At 38.8% G+C, this 18,430-nt stretch overlaps 1 protein-coding gene across 1 annotated transcript; it reads right to left on the bottom strand.

Annotated features, from left to right (window-relative positions):
- Window positions 1–7,634: 7,634 nt before the first annotated feature.
- LOC134793658 (leucine-rich repeat-containing protein 40-like) lies at window positions 7,635–16,900 on the bottom strand. The gene is made up of 11 exons (XM_063765305.1): window positions 16,592–16,900; window positions 15,934–16,118; window positions 15,156–15,359; window positions 14,780–14,903; window positions 13,752–13,921; window positions 13,149–13,291; window positions 11,489–11,674; window positions 9,737–9,880; window positions 9,046–9,234; window positions 8,377–8,568; window positions 7,635–7,914 (listed from the first exon to the last, which is right to left on the bottom strand). The coding sequence occupies exons 1-11, from the start codon at window positions 16,752–16,754 to the stop codon at window positions 7,806–7,808; spliced, it is 1,809 nt and encodes a 602-aa protein (XP_063621375.1). The 5' UTR covers window positions 16,755–16,900; the 3' UTR covers window positions 7,635–7,805.
- Window positions 16,901–18,430: the final 1,530 nt, after the last annotated feature.

Below are 18,430 nucleotides of genomic sequence, written 5' to 3'. Positions count from 1 at the left end.
GTGGTTATTACACCTAATCTTAATTAGGTACCTATACATATGATTACGTTTGCATAATTTTCAACTCATAAAATAAAACTGAGTGTAATTTATAGGATAAAAAACTATAACTCATATAGGATTAAAAATCTTACCAACTTAAGTCAATCAAATACTTAGCTCATTACTGAGTCATTACACTGATTTACACTGGTTCGTCTTCGTGATCGATTCACCTGCGTTCACCAATAGCTTGTAATAGATAACACTTGGTGTTTCGCAAACATACGGGCTGAACTAATAAAAATTACACCCGTACCTATGTTATTTCGCAGATTTCCAAATCATCCGCCTAGTATAGCGCAATGTCGCGGAAGGAACATGGTGACGTCCGCCGCTGTCATGATATTTAATGGTGGATGTAAGTAGGTACATACAACTACATAAGTATACCTACGAAACATATGACTGTAATAACCCTTATTTAAGAGGACGATGTTTGTCTAATTGCTAAGGAGACAGCAGGTAAGTATGTAGAGGTATTACAAAGCCGCTGTAGATACTTGATGAAAACATATCATCATATCATAACATAATCCTCATCATATTAGGCATCAGCCGAAAGGTTTTCCTGAGGAATAGCTACAACGATGGGTCGTGCGCTGACCTCGAGCAAAGGTTTCCTGCAATCTTAGATCGGTAATATTGTTAATCTCTTTTTGCCCACTGCATCAGAGAATCTTCAAACATCAACGAACTTGGTTTGAATTTCTAACTTGCAGAATTGGTTTTGTTGAGATACTCCAAGTATAGTGTCTTTGTCCATAAAGTGAAGTGTCTGGGCCTTATAGGTACCTATATAATAAAAAGGGTTGGTTCCCGCGAGGCTGTGGGCGAGGGTCCGTTTCGCCCACGCCTAGCTACGCCAATGATCACTATTTTATTTCTATTCTCTTCTACAAAATCGAAATCTTTCATTTTCTCCTTAGAACATGTCCGTTTCAAACACTCATACTTATGTCATAGTCATATTCATGAACGACCGTGCAAAAACAGGAAACGTAAACACACGACTATGTGTACCTATAATCAACGGTAAGACAATGGCGCCATTGAATGTGATGAAACAATCCGAAATGTTGAAAATAAGCGTCTGCTCATGTTCAACAAGCGGGTAAATGATTGACGACGGTCAGGCTGACTAATTGGTTATGATTAGGCTTCGTGTTCACTTGACCGTGTGTTCTAAATGGCGGGCTAGCTCGAGCGAGGAGTTTTAATGCCAGTGTAAAGAGAGCTAGAGGTTCGAAATACTCTGCGTATTCGGAGAGTACATTAAAGGGGCTTACTAATCAGTTTCGATTTGTTAGACAATTTTCACAAAAGCATATTTTCCGAGTAGCGAATTTTCACATCGCATTTTATCACGATCGCAAATTTCATTAATCGTCTTTTTTAATGCAGCGATTTTTTATGTAGCGTTTTTCAATCGTCGTATATTTTACCAGTTGATCATTATATCACAAGCAAATATTTCCAGTACCTTTTTTTTTCGAAACTTTAATTGCCATACTAAATTTTTTAGTATTAGTAAAGAGTCTAACGTACGAAACTTTCTTTTCAAAAAACATTTCCTTTACAACTTAACTAGACGAGCCCCGCTATGCGGGGCTCCTATTTCTGGGCGGTTTGCCCTTCGGGCATCTGAAGCTACCTAACGAACCTAACTACCTATTGATTTAGTTTAGTGTGACGTTCGTGAAAATAGTACACTTTGGGGGGAAAAGTCTAGGTAGATAGATACTGGAAATATTTTCTTGTGATATAATGATCAACTGGTAAAATATACGAGCATTGAAAAACGCTACATGAAAAATCGCTGCATTAAAAAAGACGATTAATGAAATTTGCGATCGTGATAAAATGCGATGTGAAAATTCGCTACTCGGAAAATATGCTTTTGTGAAAATTGTCTAACAAATCCTAGTTTCTTATGTACACCATTTCGTTATTTCCCTGTCACCCTCAGCAGAAAGATGGCTTAATAAAGTGTCCGACGAAAAGGCAGATGTAACAAGCCCTTACGCCTACGGCCTTGCCTGCTTTGGCAGTATGAGTAAGGAATCGTTGCGACTTTAGTACCTATTGTCGGGGTCCCACGCTCCTGCGCTGTAGATATTCCGATATTTTCAGTGCCACTGCTACCGGCGGATCGAGATTGTAAGTAACAACACTTGAGGAGCATGTCTGCGTCGCGTAGATTGCCAAGGTTGCCCAATGTTTACAGCGTGTTTGATCCGAACGCACCAAATGACAACAACCGCAGACGCTGACCTATAAAGCAATCTGTTATGTTAATTCGGTAACGTCGCGCCATTGTCATGGAAATGTCCGGGCGCGGCATACCATCACGTCCTGATCTACCAAATTACGGACAATTGCTACTTCACTAATAGGCGGTGCTTACATTCATCGCTTTTAAATTAGGATGTTTACTTCTTTAGCTTGACGGGTTCTCTGAAATATTGCCATTTTAGTTATGTAATTAATTTTTTTAAATGAAGTTGTTTGTGCCAAATTATTTTCAATAAGTAGGTACTTACGAAAGATACGACGTATAACTTCTAAAATCTTTGAATATGCGGGAATAATTTCGTTTAGGTACCTACTTATTTTATTGTAAAATATAGTTGGTCAAACCAATTTGTCAGTCAGTAAGAACCAGGAAAACTATACTCATTCTTTTCTTTTGGGTGCTAGTACTAGTGTAAGACAAAGATAGTATGATTCTCTCTGTCTAATGTTTGAAATGAGACAGTCCTTTGATAAACTATAGTTTCCAAACAATGAATTAAAAATACATAAGTAGGTAGTTACTAATGTTACACTCGTTTGTTTTTACAATTTTTTTTACCTTGTTTTTGGGTACTTAGTGTGGAACATTCCCGCACCCAAAACTCCCTGATGTTTATTACGAATTCGGAATTTCGGACTCACGACGTAGCTACGTCATCGGTCACACAAAATAATCGGCCACAAGCAAGTAACACCTTCATTTGACTGTAACAATGCTAATTCTGTTAACATATAAGTCATATAACTCAAATACTCGATATTACGTCTGTTTGACATTCTTCTTTGGACGATATATACGTCCAACGTCCATTCAAAGAAAAATGCACTATGTGTCGTGAAAATAAGATTTAAATTTGAAAGTCTTCGTCTCGTCCAGTTGAGGAAGAATTGTTCCTATTCCTACCGTCGTCGATATAACGCGAAAATGAAAATTCTGTATTGCATATAATTAATTATATCGCTCGAATATGCAAGAGCGATAGAGAGGCAGATAAAGAAACTTCGATTTTCGTATTTGCGGTAGAGCCCCTGACCCTTTGTAGACCTATTTGCAAGGACATTAGGCCTACAGATGGTCAGATAATGTTGCTGCTAGGTGACTTGAGAAAAACATCATGGATTGGCTCCAGTTTTAGATATTTTATTGCAAAATGTCACACGCGATATAGTCTATAAGTATTACAATTTGTGCTGAAAAGCTATAGATCTGGTAGTACTTATAAATGATAAGAAATTAAAGTCTGTCTAAGCTGTTTCGACTTGGTAGCGATAAAGTGTAACAGGTCCACTATGATCGTCCTATTTTCATAGGAATTGTACGTTTATGGGGGCGCTGCTATACTCTGTTGCTCCCCAAGTCGAAGCAGAGTTAGAACTCTAGTAAACTGCACAAAATATGTAAATAAATGAAAAAAATGGTACAATGGTCCTTAACAATTATGAATATTATGAACGATGTCAAGTTGGTATTGATATTTTTTTTCCTGTATGTCTTAAGGCCAATTCAATTTATTCATTTTGGCAAAGTACCCTACCCAACAAATTTAACTAGTAAAAAACAAAAATAGTCTGCTTAAATATAAAGTAGGTAATAGGTAATGCTACAACGATTCATACCGAACAATTATAATGTGTAATAGAGAAAACAAATAGCTATCAAACTCATTTCGAAAATAAAACTCTAGTAATACATTCCAAACATACGGCAATATTTTAGCATATCTATTTAAATATAATAATTTCTTTCACGGCGAATACTATATAAATCACTATTAATAGGTGATTCCGTGTTGGAAATAACAAAAATATTGAACTAAATTGGGAATCTAAATATATAAATAAATAATAAATATTTTAAATATAGCTATCATATTTTTTCGCTTTTTACATGGATCCCATGTAAACAATTTTGTTCTAATGAATCGTCTTTTCTTTATCACGTTGTCATTCCTTATCATAACCCCGGAATCACCCAGTATGTATGTAAATTAACAATAAAAACTCTGTTACGTGACTATGTTTTTGCAATGACTTATTACGACTAGATTATATTACTGGGGAAACAGCCTTGTAGTTAAAATACTAGCAAATACTGTAAACCGTACGTAATTAGTGGTTTACAACATTGAGAAGCGTTCCACCGGAAATGACAGTAATGTAATAGAAGATTGTACAACGACAGCATAAAACAACCTATTTTAACCCCAGATGTAAAAACAGGGGTGTTATATGTTTGCCGCCAATGTCTGGCTGTCTGTGTCATCGCAGCTTATCAACGGATGGGTCGATTTCGATGCAATTTTTTTTGCGTGAAAGCGAGTTTTTTTGCGGTGGCTCTTAGCTATGTTTCATAGAAATCGATCCAGCAGTTTGAACAATATCAGCTCTTTTCCAAAATGATACAAGGCATTGTTGGCATAAAATGGATTTTGTTGGTATAGCGTAGGGTTTATTTTATATTTAATAGTTTATATAAATATTTGAGGCACTTTAACAGGCCGAGCTGCCAGGCGAGGGCCGATGTAGGTAAGTGGAGTATAAAATGGGTATACATCATCATCATCATCATCATCTCAGCCATAAGACGTCCACTGCTGAACATAGGCCTCCATTCGTACCGGTTGGAAGCGACCCGCATCCAGCGACTTCCGGCGGCCTTAACAAGGTCGTCTGTCCATCTTGTGGGTGGACGTCCTACGCTGCGCTTGCTAGTCCGTGGTCTCCACTCGAGCACTTTTCGACCCCATCGGCCATCTTCTCTGCGTGCAATATGGCCTGCCCATTGCCACTTCAGCTTGCTAATCCGGTGGGCTATGTCGGTGACTTTAGTTTGTCTACGGATCTCCTCATTTCTGATTCGATCACGCAGAGAAACTCCGAGCATAGCCCTCTCCATAGCTCGTTGAGCGACTTTGAGTTTTGAGATGAGGCCGATAGTGAAAGACCACGTTTCGGATCCGTAATGGGTATACACTCTTAGGTATATCCACTCTGCTTTTCATTTCGATTGGGAGGAGAGGCATTTTTAATACTTCTGATAAACATAAAAAGCTGATATATTTAAACACTCCAACTCATTCCTATTTTGCATTCTGCTTTATTTATTTTTTAACACGTAACGTAATAACCTATGTTATCTTCATTCGGGTGGAACGCTTCTATATACAAAATGCTACCAGCATATTCACTCTCTATCGTGGTACATATATCACAATAGTGCGTAACATCGACGTATACGTAATACATGTTTTTCTAATACCAATTATCGAATGGAGAAAGTCCGAACGGTCAGAATCAAATAATATTACTGTTATTAATTTCGAAAACTTACAATCTAATAGCTGTGCGTTACTATTTTACATACTACTTTTTTTCTCACATGAGTTAGCATACACGCGAACTTGGGAAAATTAAAATTAACAATTACCTATTGCTATGTTACATAGGCAATCCTTTCAAATTGGTGATGATAGCTGCAGATTTAAACATGCGTATTGTAATGAAAATATAATTATTTCATCTTTTGGCTGTATTTCAATTGAGCAAGTTTCTACGATAATAGATTTAACAGAAAAATATTATTTTCTTTGTTTGGCATAGTTTAGGCGTATTTGTTACGTAGAATGGTTTAGTTGATAGATCATACTTCTAATTCTAACGTATAGTTTCATAAATTTAGCTTTTTCGTCCAATTCTTATTTATTTTCAAAACATTTCATTAAACTTATTTTTTTTTTAATAATTATTAATACAATGTCACAACCTAATATATTTGTATAAGAATATTTACGCAAATTAATTAAATTACTTAATAACAAGCTCAAAACATAACAATGATTTAACTTAAGTGCATAACAAGTAGCATATTAAACAACAAAGTATAAATAAAATGGCGGGTGACACAGGTACGTAAAAACATAATATTTGGTGTTCTAAAACTACTTTGGCTTGATATTCTCTGGCTGTATGGTATAGCAATAGCAACATCCATTGCGTGATTCCTACATACATATTTCTGTCAAAGATAGGCGATAGGCGTGGCGTTCAAAGGGCTAAATGGCTTCGTTGCTATGTAGCTGCACAATTTATATAGAAAAACGCAATGGACCGCGTGTATAGCGACTTAAAATCTACTTGATGGTATCTAAGAATTATTTTTGATGGGTTTTCTTAGCTTTGAATATAGTCCGATCCGGAAGAAAGCATGGTAGAGTCTGTGCGGAAAGAGAATCACAGAATGTATGTATTGGGTCCCTTATATTCCGCGACTCTTCTCTTTCCGCACATAAATGCCATTCTGAGCACAAAAATGCGTCGAAAAATAAAAATCCTTACAACTTATATTCGCATTTATTTACGTTTGCAGGTACATACCTATAAAGCTTGTAAGTTTTATACTTTCTTCCGGATGGGATTTTTTTTTTTTAATCTTAGCTGAGGAATCGTATTGAAACAAATATTAAAATAACAAATGTCAAAATAAATATAATATAAGTCTCATCTCGTAATTCGAACGGACCTTACTGAAAATCTTATGATACGTTTTTATCTGCGAGAAATTAACGGCCCACTTCGAACAGTGTTTATATAAGATGTCACAGTGATACATTAGCGATCTGTCAGTGTCAAAAGTGACGTTTTGGTTGAAGAAATGTCAATTTTGACACTGACAGATCGGTATCGTAACGCTGTGACATCTTATAAGCATTTTTCGAAGTTTGCCCTAAGGCCTTGGTCTCGTACGCCGTACGCTGCGCACAGCGTCACGTTCTATTTACATACGTATCCGTCTCTGGTAGTATACTTATTCATCTGGACGGATACGTATTCCAATGTAAAACATGAATAAATACGTACAAATGCGCATCTTCATACCCGCACTCTCTGCTGCTGCCCCTCTTAGCCCCACTGGAGTGCCCCGAACCCTTTAGCGTAGCCTCAGCTAAAACCTTGGTAACTAAATATACGCTCGCTGCTTACGCCAACCGCCAAGTTAACCTTCTGAGACTAAATGTACATTACAATGTACATAATCGTGCAATCTAATTTGAATCTTTCATGAACCAAATAAAGTAGCATTTCTTTTGTTTCATTGCTTTTTAAAACAAACGAAATTCGTTCCAATTTACTTACAGAATAAGGTTCAAATTAAAAAATTTAAAACTTTATATGCTGGGCCTTGCGAGGTTAAGGGTCAGTTGCACCAGAAATTTTGTTGCATGAGAAGTTTCATAGTTCACGGCTGATTAACGTTGATTAGTACGTCAAGTGTGGTTAGTGCAACCGGGCCTAAATTGGCTCAGTGCATGACTGTGGCGCCGGTCTAGTGGGTATGGGACACTTTGTTGATTTGACAGTCGGCAGCTGCCAAATAGTATGGAAATGTCGTCCCATGTTTCATATTTTTATTCACCAACTCCGCACGTAGCCAATAGTGGAGCTCGGAGCGTGCTGTGGCCCTGGGTAAGGCCTTATTTGGCGGGGATGCGGTCCCTGAGGTACGACAGTATTGAGGCGGTGCCTTTTTCCAAGATGGCGTGCCGAGGCTGCCGGAACACGTTGCCCATCAGCTCTAGAGACCTGGAATATACTTATGTTACAACTTCTATAGTCTGTATCTTTAGGTATTTAAATAAAAGTAAACAAAATCTACCCACAAATGGCTCCTTAAGCCAGCTGAGGGTAGATGAAAACATTACATGATCAAATAATGTAGGTTAAAGTCAGGTCGTTCATTGACACATCCAGGCGGTTTTTTATTTGGTTGGTTAACCAATAAATGTTAAAACTACCCGAAAATATACAAATTGTTTATTTACATTGACATTGCTACATACCGTAGGACATACTGATCTAGTATTTATGATTAGTGTAAGTAAAGAAAATGCCAGCTAACTTTGGTCTCACAGACCTTAAATGAGAAACCACATTGTGGTCTTAAAATATGGCAGAATGTTTCATTAAAAACAGAAAAGTATTTTTCTTTCATACAATGAGTTTTAGATTTTTAATTTAGTGTTGGTTCAAGTTCAAAAAAAATACCTGAGGTGTGTAAAGTTGCCCAGTTCTGGTGGTACGCTAGCGATGTTGTTGTTAGCGAGGTCTAGCACAGCGAGGCGGGGCAGCTTCGCCAGCGCGTCCGACGAGACGTTGATCTCGCTGATCTTGTTCTCGGCCGCTAGTAGGATCTCGAGGTTCTCCAGCGAGTATACGCAACGTGGGATGTTGGTGAACCTATAAATAATAAAAAAAAATAAGGATTATAATTTGAATTACCTTATTCATTGTTTCACAAAGAGTATTACGAATCTTTAATTTGGAGTAATAATAACATCTAATGGATCAACTTAGAAATCTTAAAACGTCCACAATAAAGCTTCTATTGAAATGGCGAACTCCATCAGATCGTTATTGGTGTTTTGGAATAGCTCGGTGGTAAACTTAGACAAGAACGTCGCTTGAAGGCAACATAAACTACAAACATACAGGATGATTGCGCCAGTTAGCCTTACTTGTTGTTAGTATGACGAGCTCTCTCAAACGCTTCAGAGCCTCCAGTTCAGGCGGCAGCTGACTCAGGCTGTTCTTGTTGCAGGTGTTTACATTGCCCCAACCCGACGGGCAGATCGGTCAAGTAGTTCGAAGACAGGACTATCGCGTCACTATGTACAAGCTACATAGGTACATGGTGACTGCGCCAGTTAGCCTTACTTGTTGTTGGATATGATGAGCTCCCTCAAATCCTTCAGAGCCTCCAGTTCAGGCGGAAGCTGGCCCAGGTTGTTCTTGCTGATATCCAGGAGTTGCAGGTGCTTGCATTGCCCCACCTCGGCGGGCAGTTCGGTCAGGTGGTTCGAAGACAGGACGAGTTGCGATAGCGTCTCTCGCACGATACATATGCTAAAAATTTAATCATAACAGTAATTAAGAATGATATTCTCTTCAAGTCTTTGTGACAATCGGACTTGTCTAAAAGTTTTTTACTATTCACAGGTTTATTGAACTAATTAGAGGATTGGTAAGTCTTGCCATATGTCTGTTAAGAGGGACAGGAAAATAGCATATACCTTTCTCGCACTACGCACAAACAATCTGACGGAAAGGTACATGTAAAATAAGGAGGGCTGAACAAACATTCCTTACGAGTGAAACACAAAACTTCACTACACCAATTCGAGGAAAATACTAAGTGTAAAACATTGCAAATCAAATCTAAATTAATGCTACTAAATATGTATCACCCAAAATAATAATATAACATAAGGAAAGCTCAAAATTTTCATCTTATTACTTTGCTGTGGATAAAATGTCACTCTCTCGTCCGATTTTGGCGAATAAAGAGAGCCTTTACGAGCTGGTTTGGTGAAAATTAAGTTTATATTTTTAATTACAGCGACCTTACCCTGTAGGCACTTGCGTCAAATTGTTCCTGGATATGTCGACGATGTGCACCTGCGCTTCGGCCGCGTTTCGGAACACCTCGGCGGGGACCGTCGTCAATCCTCGGCCGGGCAACATCAACGCTTGGTTCTTCTTTAGTGTGAACCTTAAGAAAATTAAACAATATATGATTGTAAGATGTGCAACTGATGTTGTTATAGATGAATAGGAGTTATTACAATTATCCTTTTCGGAAAATGGCTTTATCTCCCTGTTGGGAGGGATCAAAAATTTGTTTAGCTTAGGGTGGTATTCCACCTATCCAATTTCTTTGTCCAATGTGTATTGCGTCTCACATTTTGCTTTTTGCGAGAGTGAGAAGAAATTGGACAGGTGGAATACCATCCTAAAATGATAGGTAGGTATCTTGGTACAGCACCATCTATTGTGATATTTGGTAAACTTCTTTTGTCCGACCATTGGTCGTCATTGACCCTGGTTTCGACCAGGATCTCCTCGATCTTGCGGTTACAAAGAAAACCCATAATATAACAACCAAGGAACTTCGAAATCTTCGAATGCAGATAATTCCCCAACCCATATACAATTCCAATAAAAAAGTCGTTAGCGCGATGTAGAAATACATAGCCGCGCTCGGTACAGCGCCATCTAGCGTGATATTTGGTAAACCTATTCATATGAAAGTAGACTTACTTGTCCGGCCACTGGTCTTCATTGACCCTGGTCTCGACGAGGATCTCCTCGTGCATGCGGTCGCGGAGGAACTTCATCATGCGGTCGGTGCCGCCGCGCATCACGTCCTGCCGCACGAAGGACAGCTTGTTGCCCTCCATGCTGACGCTTTGGAGTTGGGTTAGGAGGTATAGTGCCATCTAGCTTGATATTTGGTAAACCTGATTACTTACTTGTCCGGCCACTGGTCTTCATTGACCCTGGTCTCGACCAGGATCTCCTCGTGCATGCGGTCGCGGAGGAACTTCATCATGCGGTCGGTGCCGCCGCGCATCACGTCCTGCCGCACGAAGGACAGCTTGTTGCCTTCCATGCTGACGCTTTGGAGTTGGGTTAGGGGGTATAGCGCCATCTAGCGTGATATTTGGTAAACCTGTTTACTTACTTGTCCGGCCACTGGTCTTCATTGACCCTGGTCTCGACCAGGATCTCCTCGTGCATGCGGTCGCGGAGGAACTTCATCATGCGGTCGGTGCCGCCGCGCATCACGTCCTGTCGCACGAAGGACAGCTTGTTCCCGTCCATGCTGACGCTTTGGAGTTGGGTTAGGAGGTATAGTGCCATCTAGGGTGATATTTAGTAAACCTGTTTACTTACTTGTCCGGCCACTGGTCTTCATTGACCCTGGTCTCGACCAGGATCTCCTCGTGCATGCGGTCGCGGAGGAACTTCATCATGCGGTCGGTGCCGCCGCGCATCACGTCCTGCCGCACGAAGGACAGCTTGTTGCCCTCCATGCTGACGCTTTGGAGTTGGGTTAGGGGGTATAGCGCCATCTAGCGTGATATTTGGTAAACCTGTTTACTTACTTGTCCGGCCACTGGTCTTCATTGACCCTGGTCTCGACCAGGATCTCCTCGTGCATGCGGTCGCGGAGGAACTTCATCATGCGGTCGGTGCCGCCGCGCATCACGTCCTGCCGCACGAAGGACAGCTTGTTCCAGTCCATGCTGACGCTTTGGAGTTGGGTTAGGGGGTATAGCGCCATCTAGCGTGATATTTGGTAAACCTGTTTACTTACTTGTCCGGCCACTGGTCTTCATTGACCCTGGTTTCGACTAGGATCTCCTCGTGCATGCGGTCGCGGAGGAACTTCATCATGCGGTCGGTGCCGCCGCGCATCACGTCCTGCCGCACGAAGGACAGCTTGTTGCCGTCCATGCTGACGCTTTGGAGTTGGGTTAGGAGGCCGAAGTTTTTGGGTAGTCTAAAAAACGTGAACATGTGGTCAACTTAAAAATAATACCAGAATAACATTTCTCAAAACAAAATTATAGGCACATAGGTGAGTGCGGAAGCGCTGGTGGCCTAGCGGTAAGAGCGTGCGACTTTCAATCTGGAGGTCGCGGGTTCAAACCCCAGCTCGTACCAATGAGTTTTCCGGAACTCATGTACGAAATATCATTTGATATTTACCAGTTGCTTTTCGGTGAAGGAAAACATCGTGAGGAAACCGGACTAATCCCAATAAGGCCTAGTTTCCCCTCTGGGTTGGCAGGTCAGATGGCAGTAGCTTTCGTAAAAACTAGTGCATACGTCAATTCTTGGGATTAGTTGTCAAGCGCACCCCAGGCTCCCATGAGCCGTGGCATAATGCAGGGATAACGCGAGGAAGAAGAGAAGAGTACCTAGACAGATTGAGATACATATAGCTAGCTAGCTAACTCTGCACAGACGCTAAAAGTGACAAGGTGTGGAAGTGCTACAATGAACATCATACTTTCGTAGGAAATTGGCGTTATGATGGCATTTTTACACTCTTTCATTGTAAAAGTCTGTGCCCGGTTTGCTTGTTCCGATTTTAGGTAGGATTCGTGCTAATCCAATAATACTAAAAATATTATCGGAATCTATATTCTAAATATCTCTCAGTATAAATTTAATAAGTTATTATTGAGCTAATGAATGAGCGGTGTTTTTGGGCTAGTCATGAATTGCGAGAGGTGAGCCTAGGGTCAATTACTGACCAGGAGGCCAAAATGTATTTATAGCTGGTAATGGTGGTATAGTTCGTTTTTTTAGCATTAGAAATAGACTACGCGATCTTGACGTGTCTTTTAATTGGAAAACGATTTTTAAAAATCAGTAACTATTATTTATGAAAGCAAAATAATGTAAATAACCGTATATGATTCATAATTGTTCTATATTTGCCGTGACTTACTTTTCAAGTGTTTTTCAATAAAAAGACACGTCAAGATTGTTTACCTTTTTTTGATGCTAAAAAAAACGAACTATAACATGTGTTAATATTTCCAACTTCTTTTGTTATTGACATTAAGCTGATTGTAATTTGTTTATACCATAACGTACAGCCCGCCCGACGGCGACAGACACCAATGTACTGCACTCTCGGTTCTATTGAGGTCATAAGCACATTGCCGACTCTTTATAGATATACAAACATGATGATGATTGATTGATTGATTGATACAATGATGTGTTGACAGGTTAAAAGACAATACAGTGCATCGAGGGTAATATAAATACTGTTAACTACTGAAAAGACGATTCACAAACACGTACAACACTATCTTTCGGAGCATGCCCCATCATTAGCACTTGGCGTGCGCCATGTTGGATTTACGCAGTCGGATCGATAGCGTCGCTGAGTTTTAATTATGCATTTTATAAAGAATTCCATCGGAGCTCAGTGTTCTGTGTAAGTTATTAATACTTACTTATTTAGACTGTTGTTGCCAAGGTCTAGTCGTTTCAACTTCTTTAGCAAAGCAACGTTCTCTGGTAACACCTCCACTTGGTTGTCTCTGATGTTCAGCACATTCAGGTGTTGCATTTGATCACAAAACTCTTCCGTTATTTCCTAAAACATTTGGACAGGTAAATACATTTCTAAAAATTCGTTTCCTTATCTAAAAATTCTAATATGTAGTTGTAAGAGATTAGACACAGACCACGCTAACTTTGCACAAACTTGGCAGTAAGAATGTATATCCACATAATAAGCTCCACTACTTCTAACTTGACGTGGCACTTGGCATGAAAACTTAGCGTGGTCCTACACCTTTATGTAGACAGATTGAAATCTGTAGACATGAGGATATACATAATAGACATGTACAACAAAATAGGAATTATAGATTGAAAATTTTAAAAAAATGTAGGCGTATAGGGCAAAGAGTATAATAATATATGATATAGGGTCAATCTCTCATATAACTTCCAAATTTCGCGACTTTTTATTTAGCGATAAATTGGTTGGGCATTGACAGACTACAATTTAATGGGAACTATTCAAATTAGTATATGTATATAAAAGTTACCTTAATGTAGTTATTAGCCAAATATATTTCTTTTAAAGCTGTACAACCATAGAAGTCCGGTAACTCTTGAATATCATTGTGGTTCGCGTCTAGCATTTCCATTCGTCTGAGCTCCCCAAGTGCCGGCAGCGAGCGTAGATTGTTATGGCTTATATTCATTTTCTTTAGGTCTAAAATTAAATAAAACTTTTGTAAAAACTGACACGGGACTTCTCTCCTTCTCTCCTCTTCACGACAGTTCAAGAAACCTAGAAAGTACTAGCTTCTGCACGCGACTTTGTCTGTGTACAATGACGATTTCCGTGATGAACACTATCCGATGTCCTTCCCCGGGACTCAAACTATCTCCATACAAAATTGCATCTAAATCAGTTCAGCGGTTTCAGCTTGAAGAGGTAACATACAGACAAACTGAATCTTCGCATTTACATTATTTACCATCAAGTTATAAGAAGGTGGGCATTGGAATACCCCAACGCGATAGTGGCCCATATCAAAATCGCAAATGAAGCGCTCCATAAACCATAACCGATATCCGCGTCCGTCTAAGTAAATAAGCGGCGAAACGTGTCTAAAGACCGTGGGATTTACCTAAAGTATTGAATAAAACCACTCGACCGCGCGTATTATGCAAACTCCATTATGAATTACAAATAGAAACAGCACAATAACAAGAAATGAATAGGTAATTGTGTTAATTTATTTTTCAATAACTCCCCGTGCAAATTAGCAACGTTAATAGGAAACCTTCCGTGAGACTCATATTAAATACCTACTAGCGTCTGCCCGCGACTTCGTCCGCGTGGAATTAGTATCCCCCCAATCCCACTTCCATAGTAAATTCAATTGATCATTTTATGAATAAGGGGATTCGACTTTAAAACGTGTGTGACGCGTTTTATTATACATATTATAACCTCTTGGTTTTAAAACAAAACAAATTCAACTCTATTTTCTAATACCGTCGATTCAAATTCAATTGCCAATTTTCCTTGTATGGTGGCCCACTAGAAGATAATAGTGTTTACCTCTTAAATTGACGATGTCAGGCGGTAACTCCTGGAGCTGGTTGTGTGACAGATTGAGCTCCACTAAGCGCACTAGGTAGCCCATGCCCGGGGGCAGGGCGGCGAGTTTGTTGTGGGCCAGATCCTACAATTTCAAGACATTGTTATTAATCAAATGTACAGTGAAGAGTAAATTCTGTAATCCATTTATTTATCAGAAAATTGTGCATTAGGGGCTTACGAATGCCACTTTCTTTACATATACTTTTAAAATGTGGGGAGCACTACTGATTGATACTGCTTTCTCCAGTTCAATAGAGAAATCCATGTATAGTTTCTGATCACCAAATTTGCTATGTAAGTTTTATAACAGTTTTACAATACACAACATACAAACCAGAAAGGTCAACATGACCAAATCGCCAAAGTCAGGTGGTATCTTCTCAAGCTGGTTGTGAGCAAGGCTGAGCCACCGGAGCTCGCTGAGTTTGAAGAATGAATTTGGCAGAGCTGCCAGCTTGTTATGATTCAGGCTGAGGTTGTTCAGGTTCTTCAGCTCGCCTATTTCCTCTGGCAGGGAGGTTAGTGCATTGTCATGAAGCTGAAATATTTAAACATAGAAAATAAGCTCAATATAATTATCAAAACTTAACTTTGGCATAACGGACAAGGAATTTAGTTTCAGTACCATTTTGTACCTTGTCACAGTGACAATAGTATGAGGTCCCGAGTGACTTTCATATTGATTGATTGTACTTTTTAATACAGTTGGATACAATTGTAATTTTATTCAACATTTATTTATTTAAACTTTATTGCACAATAAAAAAAATTACAAATGGCGGACTTAATGCCTTAAGGCATCAAATTTTTATGGCTTAAAGGACTCGCATCCAGGCCATAATTGAAAAAAAAAACGAATATTTAAGCAGAAATGTCTGTTAATAAAATTGTAATATAAGATTCCACTTAAAAACAACACTTGACCTTTACTTGACAATTGTAGGTATTAGAGCTGTATTTTGGGTAAAACTGAATATTCAGCAGATTCCGAAAATGGACTCTGATATGATTGGATTAGTTTTATGTCTGATTTGCAAATTGATTTATTTACACATATTTCATTGCTCAAATAATATTATTATTTACTTTTCTAATACATTATGTTTAATTACCTTTAAAGTGACTAGCTCCTGCAAGAGTTTGACGTCAGGAGGAATGGAGACGATGGCATTGGAGCTGAGATCCAGGAACTTCAGAGGCTCACTGTTCCACCAGTTGTGCCGGTCCTCTCGGGCAAAATCCACTTCTTTCGTCTCCTCTAATACCAGCTCTTCTATTTTCCACACATTTTCTGGGACTGAAATATATTAAAAATAATTAAAACGGAAGTTTAATATGGGGAAATAATAATGATAGTCTGATATTAAAGGAAAATGTTATTTTTGCAATAATTAATCCTTACTATTATATTTTAAAATCCTCCTAAGACCTTGGGTACAAATACAAAAACAAAATAACTACTTCTGGGTCTCAGGAGGAAATGCCATAACTTATAAAATTTTAATACTTTGGGAGGGAGTTAAAATCAGCCAATAGGCAATAGGTACATTTTTCTTTAGACACTTCAAATGTATTGTTTCATATACCGTACATTTTATGACATAGAAATAAAACAAAATCTCATTTATCATTCAATAAATGTAATGTTGTAAAGCCAAATTCCTACAATAGTCTCCACCCAACCTGTACTTCCTGTCTCCGCGAGTGTTTACAATAATGCGCAGTAGGAAGTAATTAACCAGCGAATATCAAAGTCAGGAAGTCACTCACCAGTTCCCAGGCCGTGCTGGCTCAGGTTGAGCTGCCCCGTACGCTTAGCAGACTTAATCAGACCATTCGTCAACACGCTCTCGTCTGCCTTTTTATCTTGAAGGTGGAAAACAGATTTATCACACACTTTTATACGAGATTTCGTATGGGGTCTACGAGACATGTTTAAACACAAACGAAAATTCTAGCGTACTGTGAGTAAACTACTTATTAGAATGAAAGTTGTCGGAATAGAATACAGATATAACTACTTGCAAATGAACTAGGAATTTATTAAAATAAACATTGTCCCTGAACAGTGAACGACCTGCCTAACTAAACGACGAAGTTCACTACTGTACTTACGTCGATGTCAAATCTCAAATCAAAACAAGCAGGACACGTTTTTAATATCCTTAAATGTAAACGCGTACATAAAACTAGCAAGTCGTTATTTATCATTATAAAAATTAGTAAGTATTACTCTATTTGTTTCTTATTTCTTTCACATATCCAGTAACCGGTTTCTCATTATTTTATGAGGATTGCGTAAATAATTTATATGTTGCTATTATAGTACTGCCTAATAAAGTACTTATTATAGTTATGACTCAAGTTGAAAACGTCTTTACACTGATGTTACCAGCATACAAAATACTGATCAATGAACAAAAATAATCGATTAGTCGAAATCGATTCAGAATCTGGAATCTTAGAGAATATAACCAAACGGAGTGGCCATTAACAGGCGTTCCCCTCTGTCGAAAATAGGCGGCCAATGGTCAACCACATGTCAACCACATGTATGGACTGACGTTTATCTGACATGACGTACCTATACATTTGATGTGCCCCTCCCCCGCAAAAAACGGCAGACTATTTTGTACCGAAAATTATAGACATGGCGTCTCCGTTGGTTATATTCTCTAAGTCTGGAATTCAGAAACTAAACGAGTGCTACAGCCAACTTCGAAAAATCAAATAATCTTCTTCTCTCTTTAGCTCGTATATGCGAGGGCGATAATGATGCAGATAACGATTTTCGATTTTTCTATGTTGTCGGTACTCGATAGGCCCTTTGTCCACTTGATTGTTTATGTAAACCTACTCTGGCAAACCCACTTTGTCAGTAGAAAAAGGCGCGAAGTTTAAATTTTCTATGGGAGGATAATCCTTCGCGTAACATTTTTTTTATTTGCCGTCTTTTTTACTGACAGTAATGGCTTGCCAAACTTTAGGTATATTACGCCGTTTACTCTTTACTTTGCTCTTAATCCTGTTGCTGCCAGCATGATTCCGGAAATATTGTCATGGCATGAGGGTGTACACTATGTTCAGTCAGCAGCAGAAGTAGCTACGCGGGCGAGGTGTTCAAAATTACCTTGACACGATCTTATTCTCTTAACAATGAAGTCACGTCAAGATCATTTTGAACAACTGACCCGCTTAGCAACTTCTGCTGCTGACTGTTCATGTAACCAGTGCTGGGCAAAATGTAATCTAACTACTGATTACTAACTACAACTACATTTTGTAGTTAGTAATCGTGATGATTGGTTACAAGAAGTAACCGTTAAAAGTATAGATGGTCAAGCAAATCTTGTCAGTAGAAAAAGGCGCGAAATTCAAATTTTCTATGAAGCGCTATCCCTTCGCGCGTACATTTTTCAAATTTGCCGCCTTTTTCTACTGACAAGATCTGCTTGACCAAGTATAGTTAACATTTTTGATTACTAACTACTAATTGTATTAGTCGCAATCACGGTTACATGATTATTTTTTCTAACTACTTATCTATCAGAGAATTCAGCAGAGATTGGCATTTCGTAATTGATTCTAAATAGGTTTCAGAGAGTGCAG

The sequence above is a fragment of the Cydia splendana genome, chromosome 1, assembly GCF_910591565.1.
Source record: "Cydia splendana chromosome 1, ilCydSple1.2, whole genome shotgun sequence".
Taxonomy (NCBI): Eukaryota; Metazoa; Arthropoda; class Insecta; order Lepidoptera; family Tortricidae; genus Cydia; species Cydia splendana.
This window is presented reverse-complemented; position numbering and strand designations above follow the sequence as displayed.

Coding starts and splice junctions, on each gene's coding strand:
- LOC134793658 (XM_063765305.1), bottom strand. CDS start 16,754: ATGTCTCGTAGACCCCATACGAAATCTCGTATAAAAGTGTGTGATAAA. Junction 13,292..13,751: donor TGGCTAATAACTACATTAAG/GTAACTTTTATA, acceptor CAAATGTTTTAG/GAAATAACGGAAGAGTTTTG. Junction 9,235..9,736: donor TTGACGCAAGTGCCTACAGG/GTAAGGTCGCTG, acceptor TTAAATTTTTAG/CATATGTATCGTGCGAGAGA.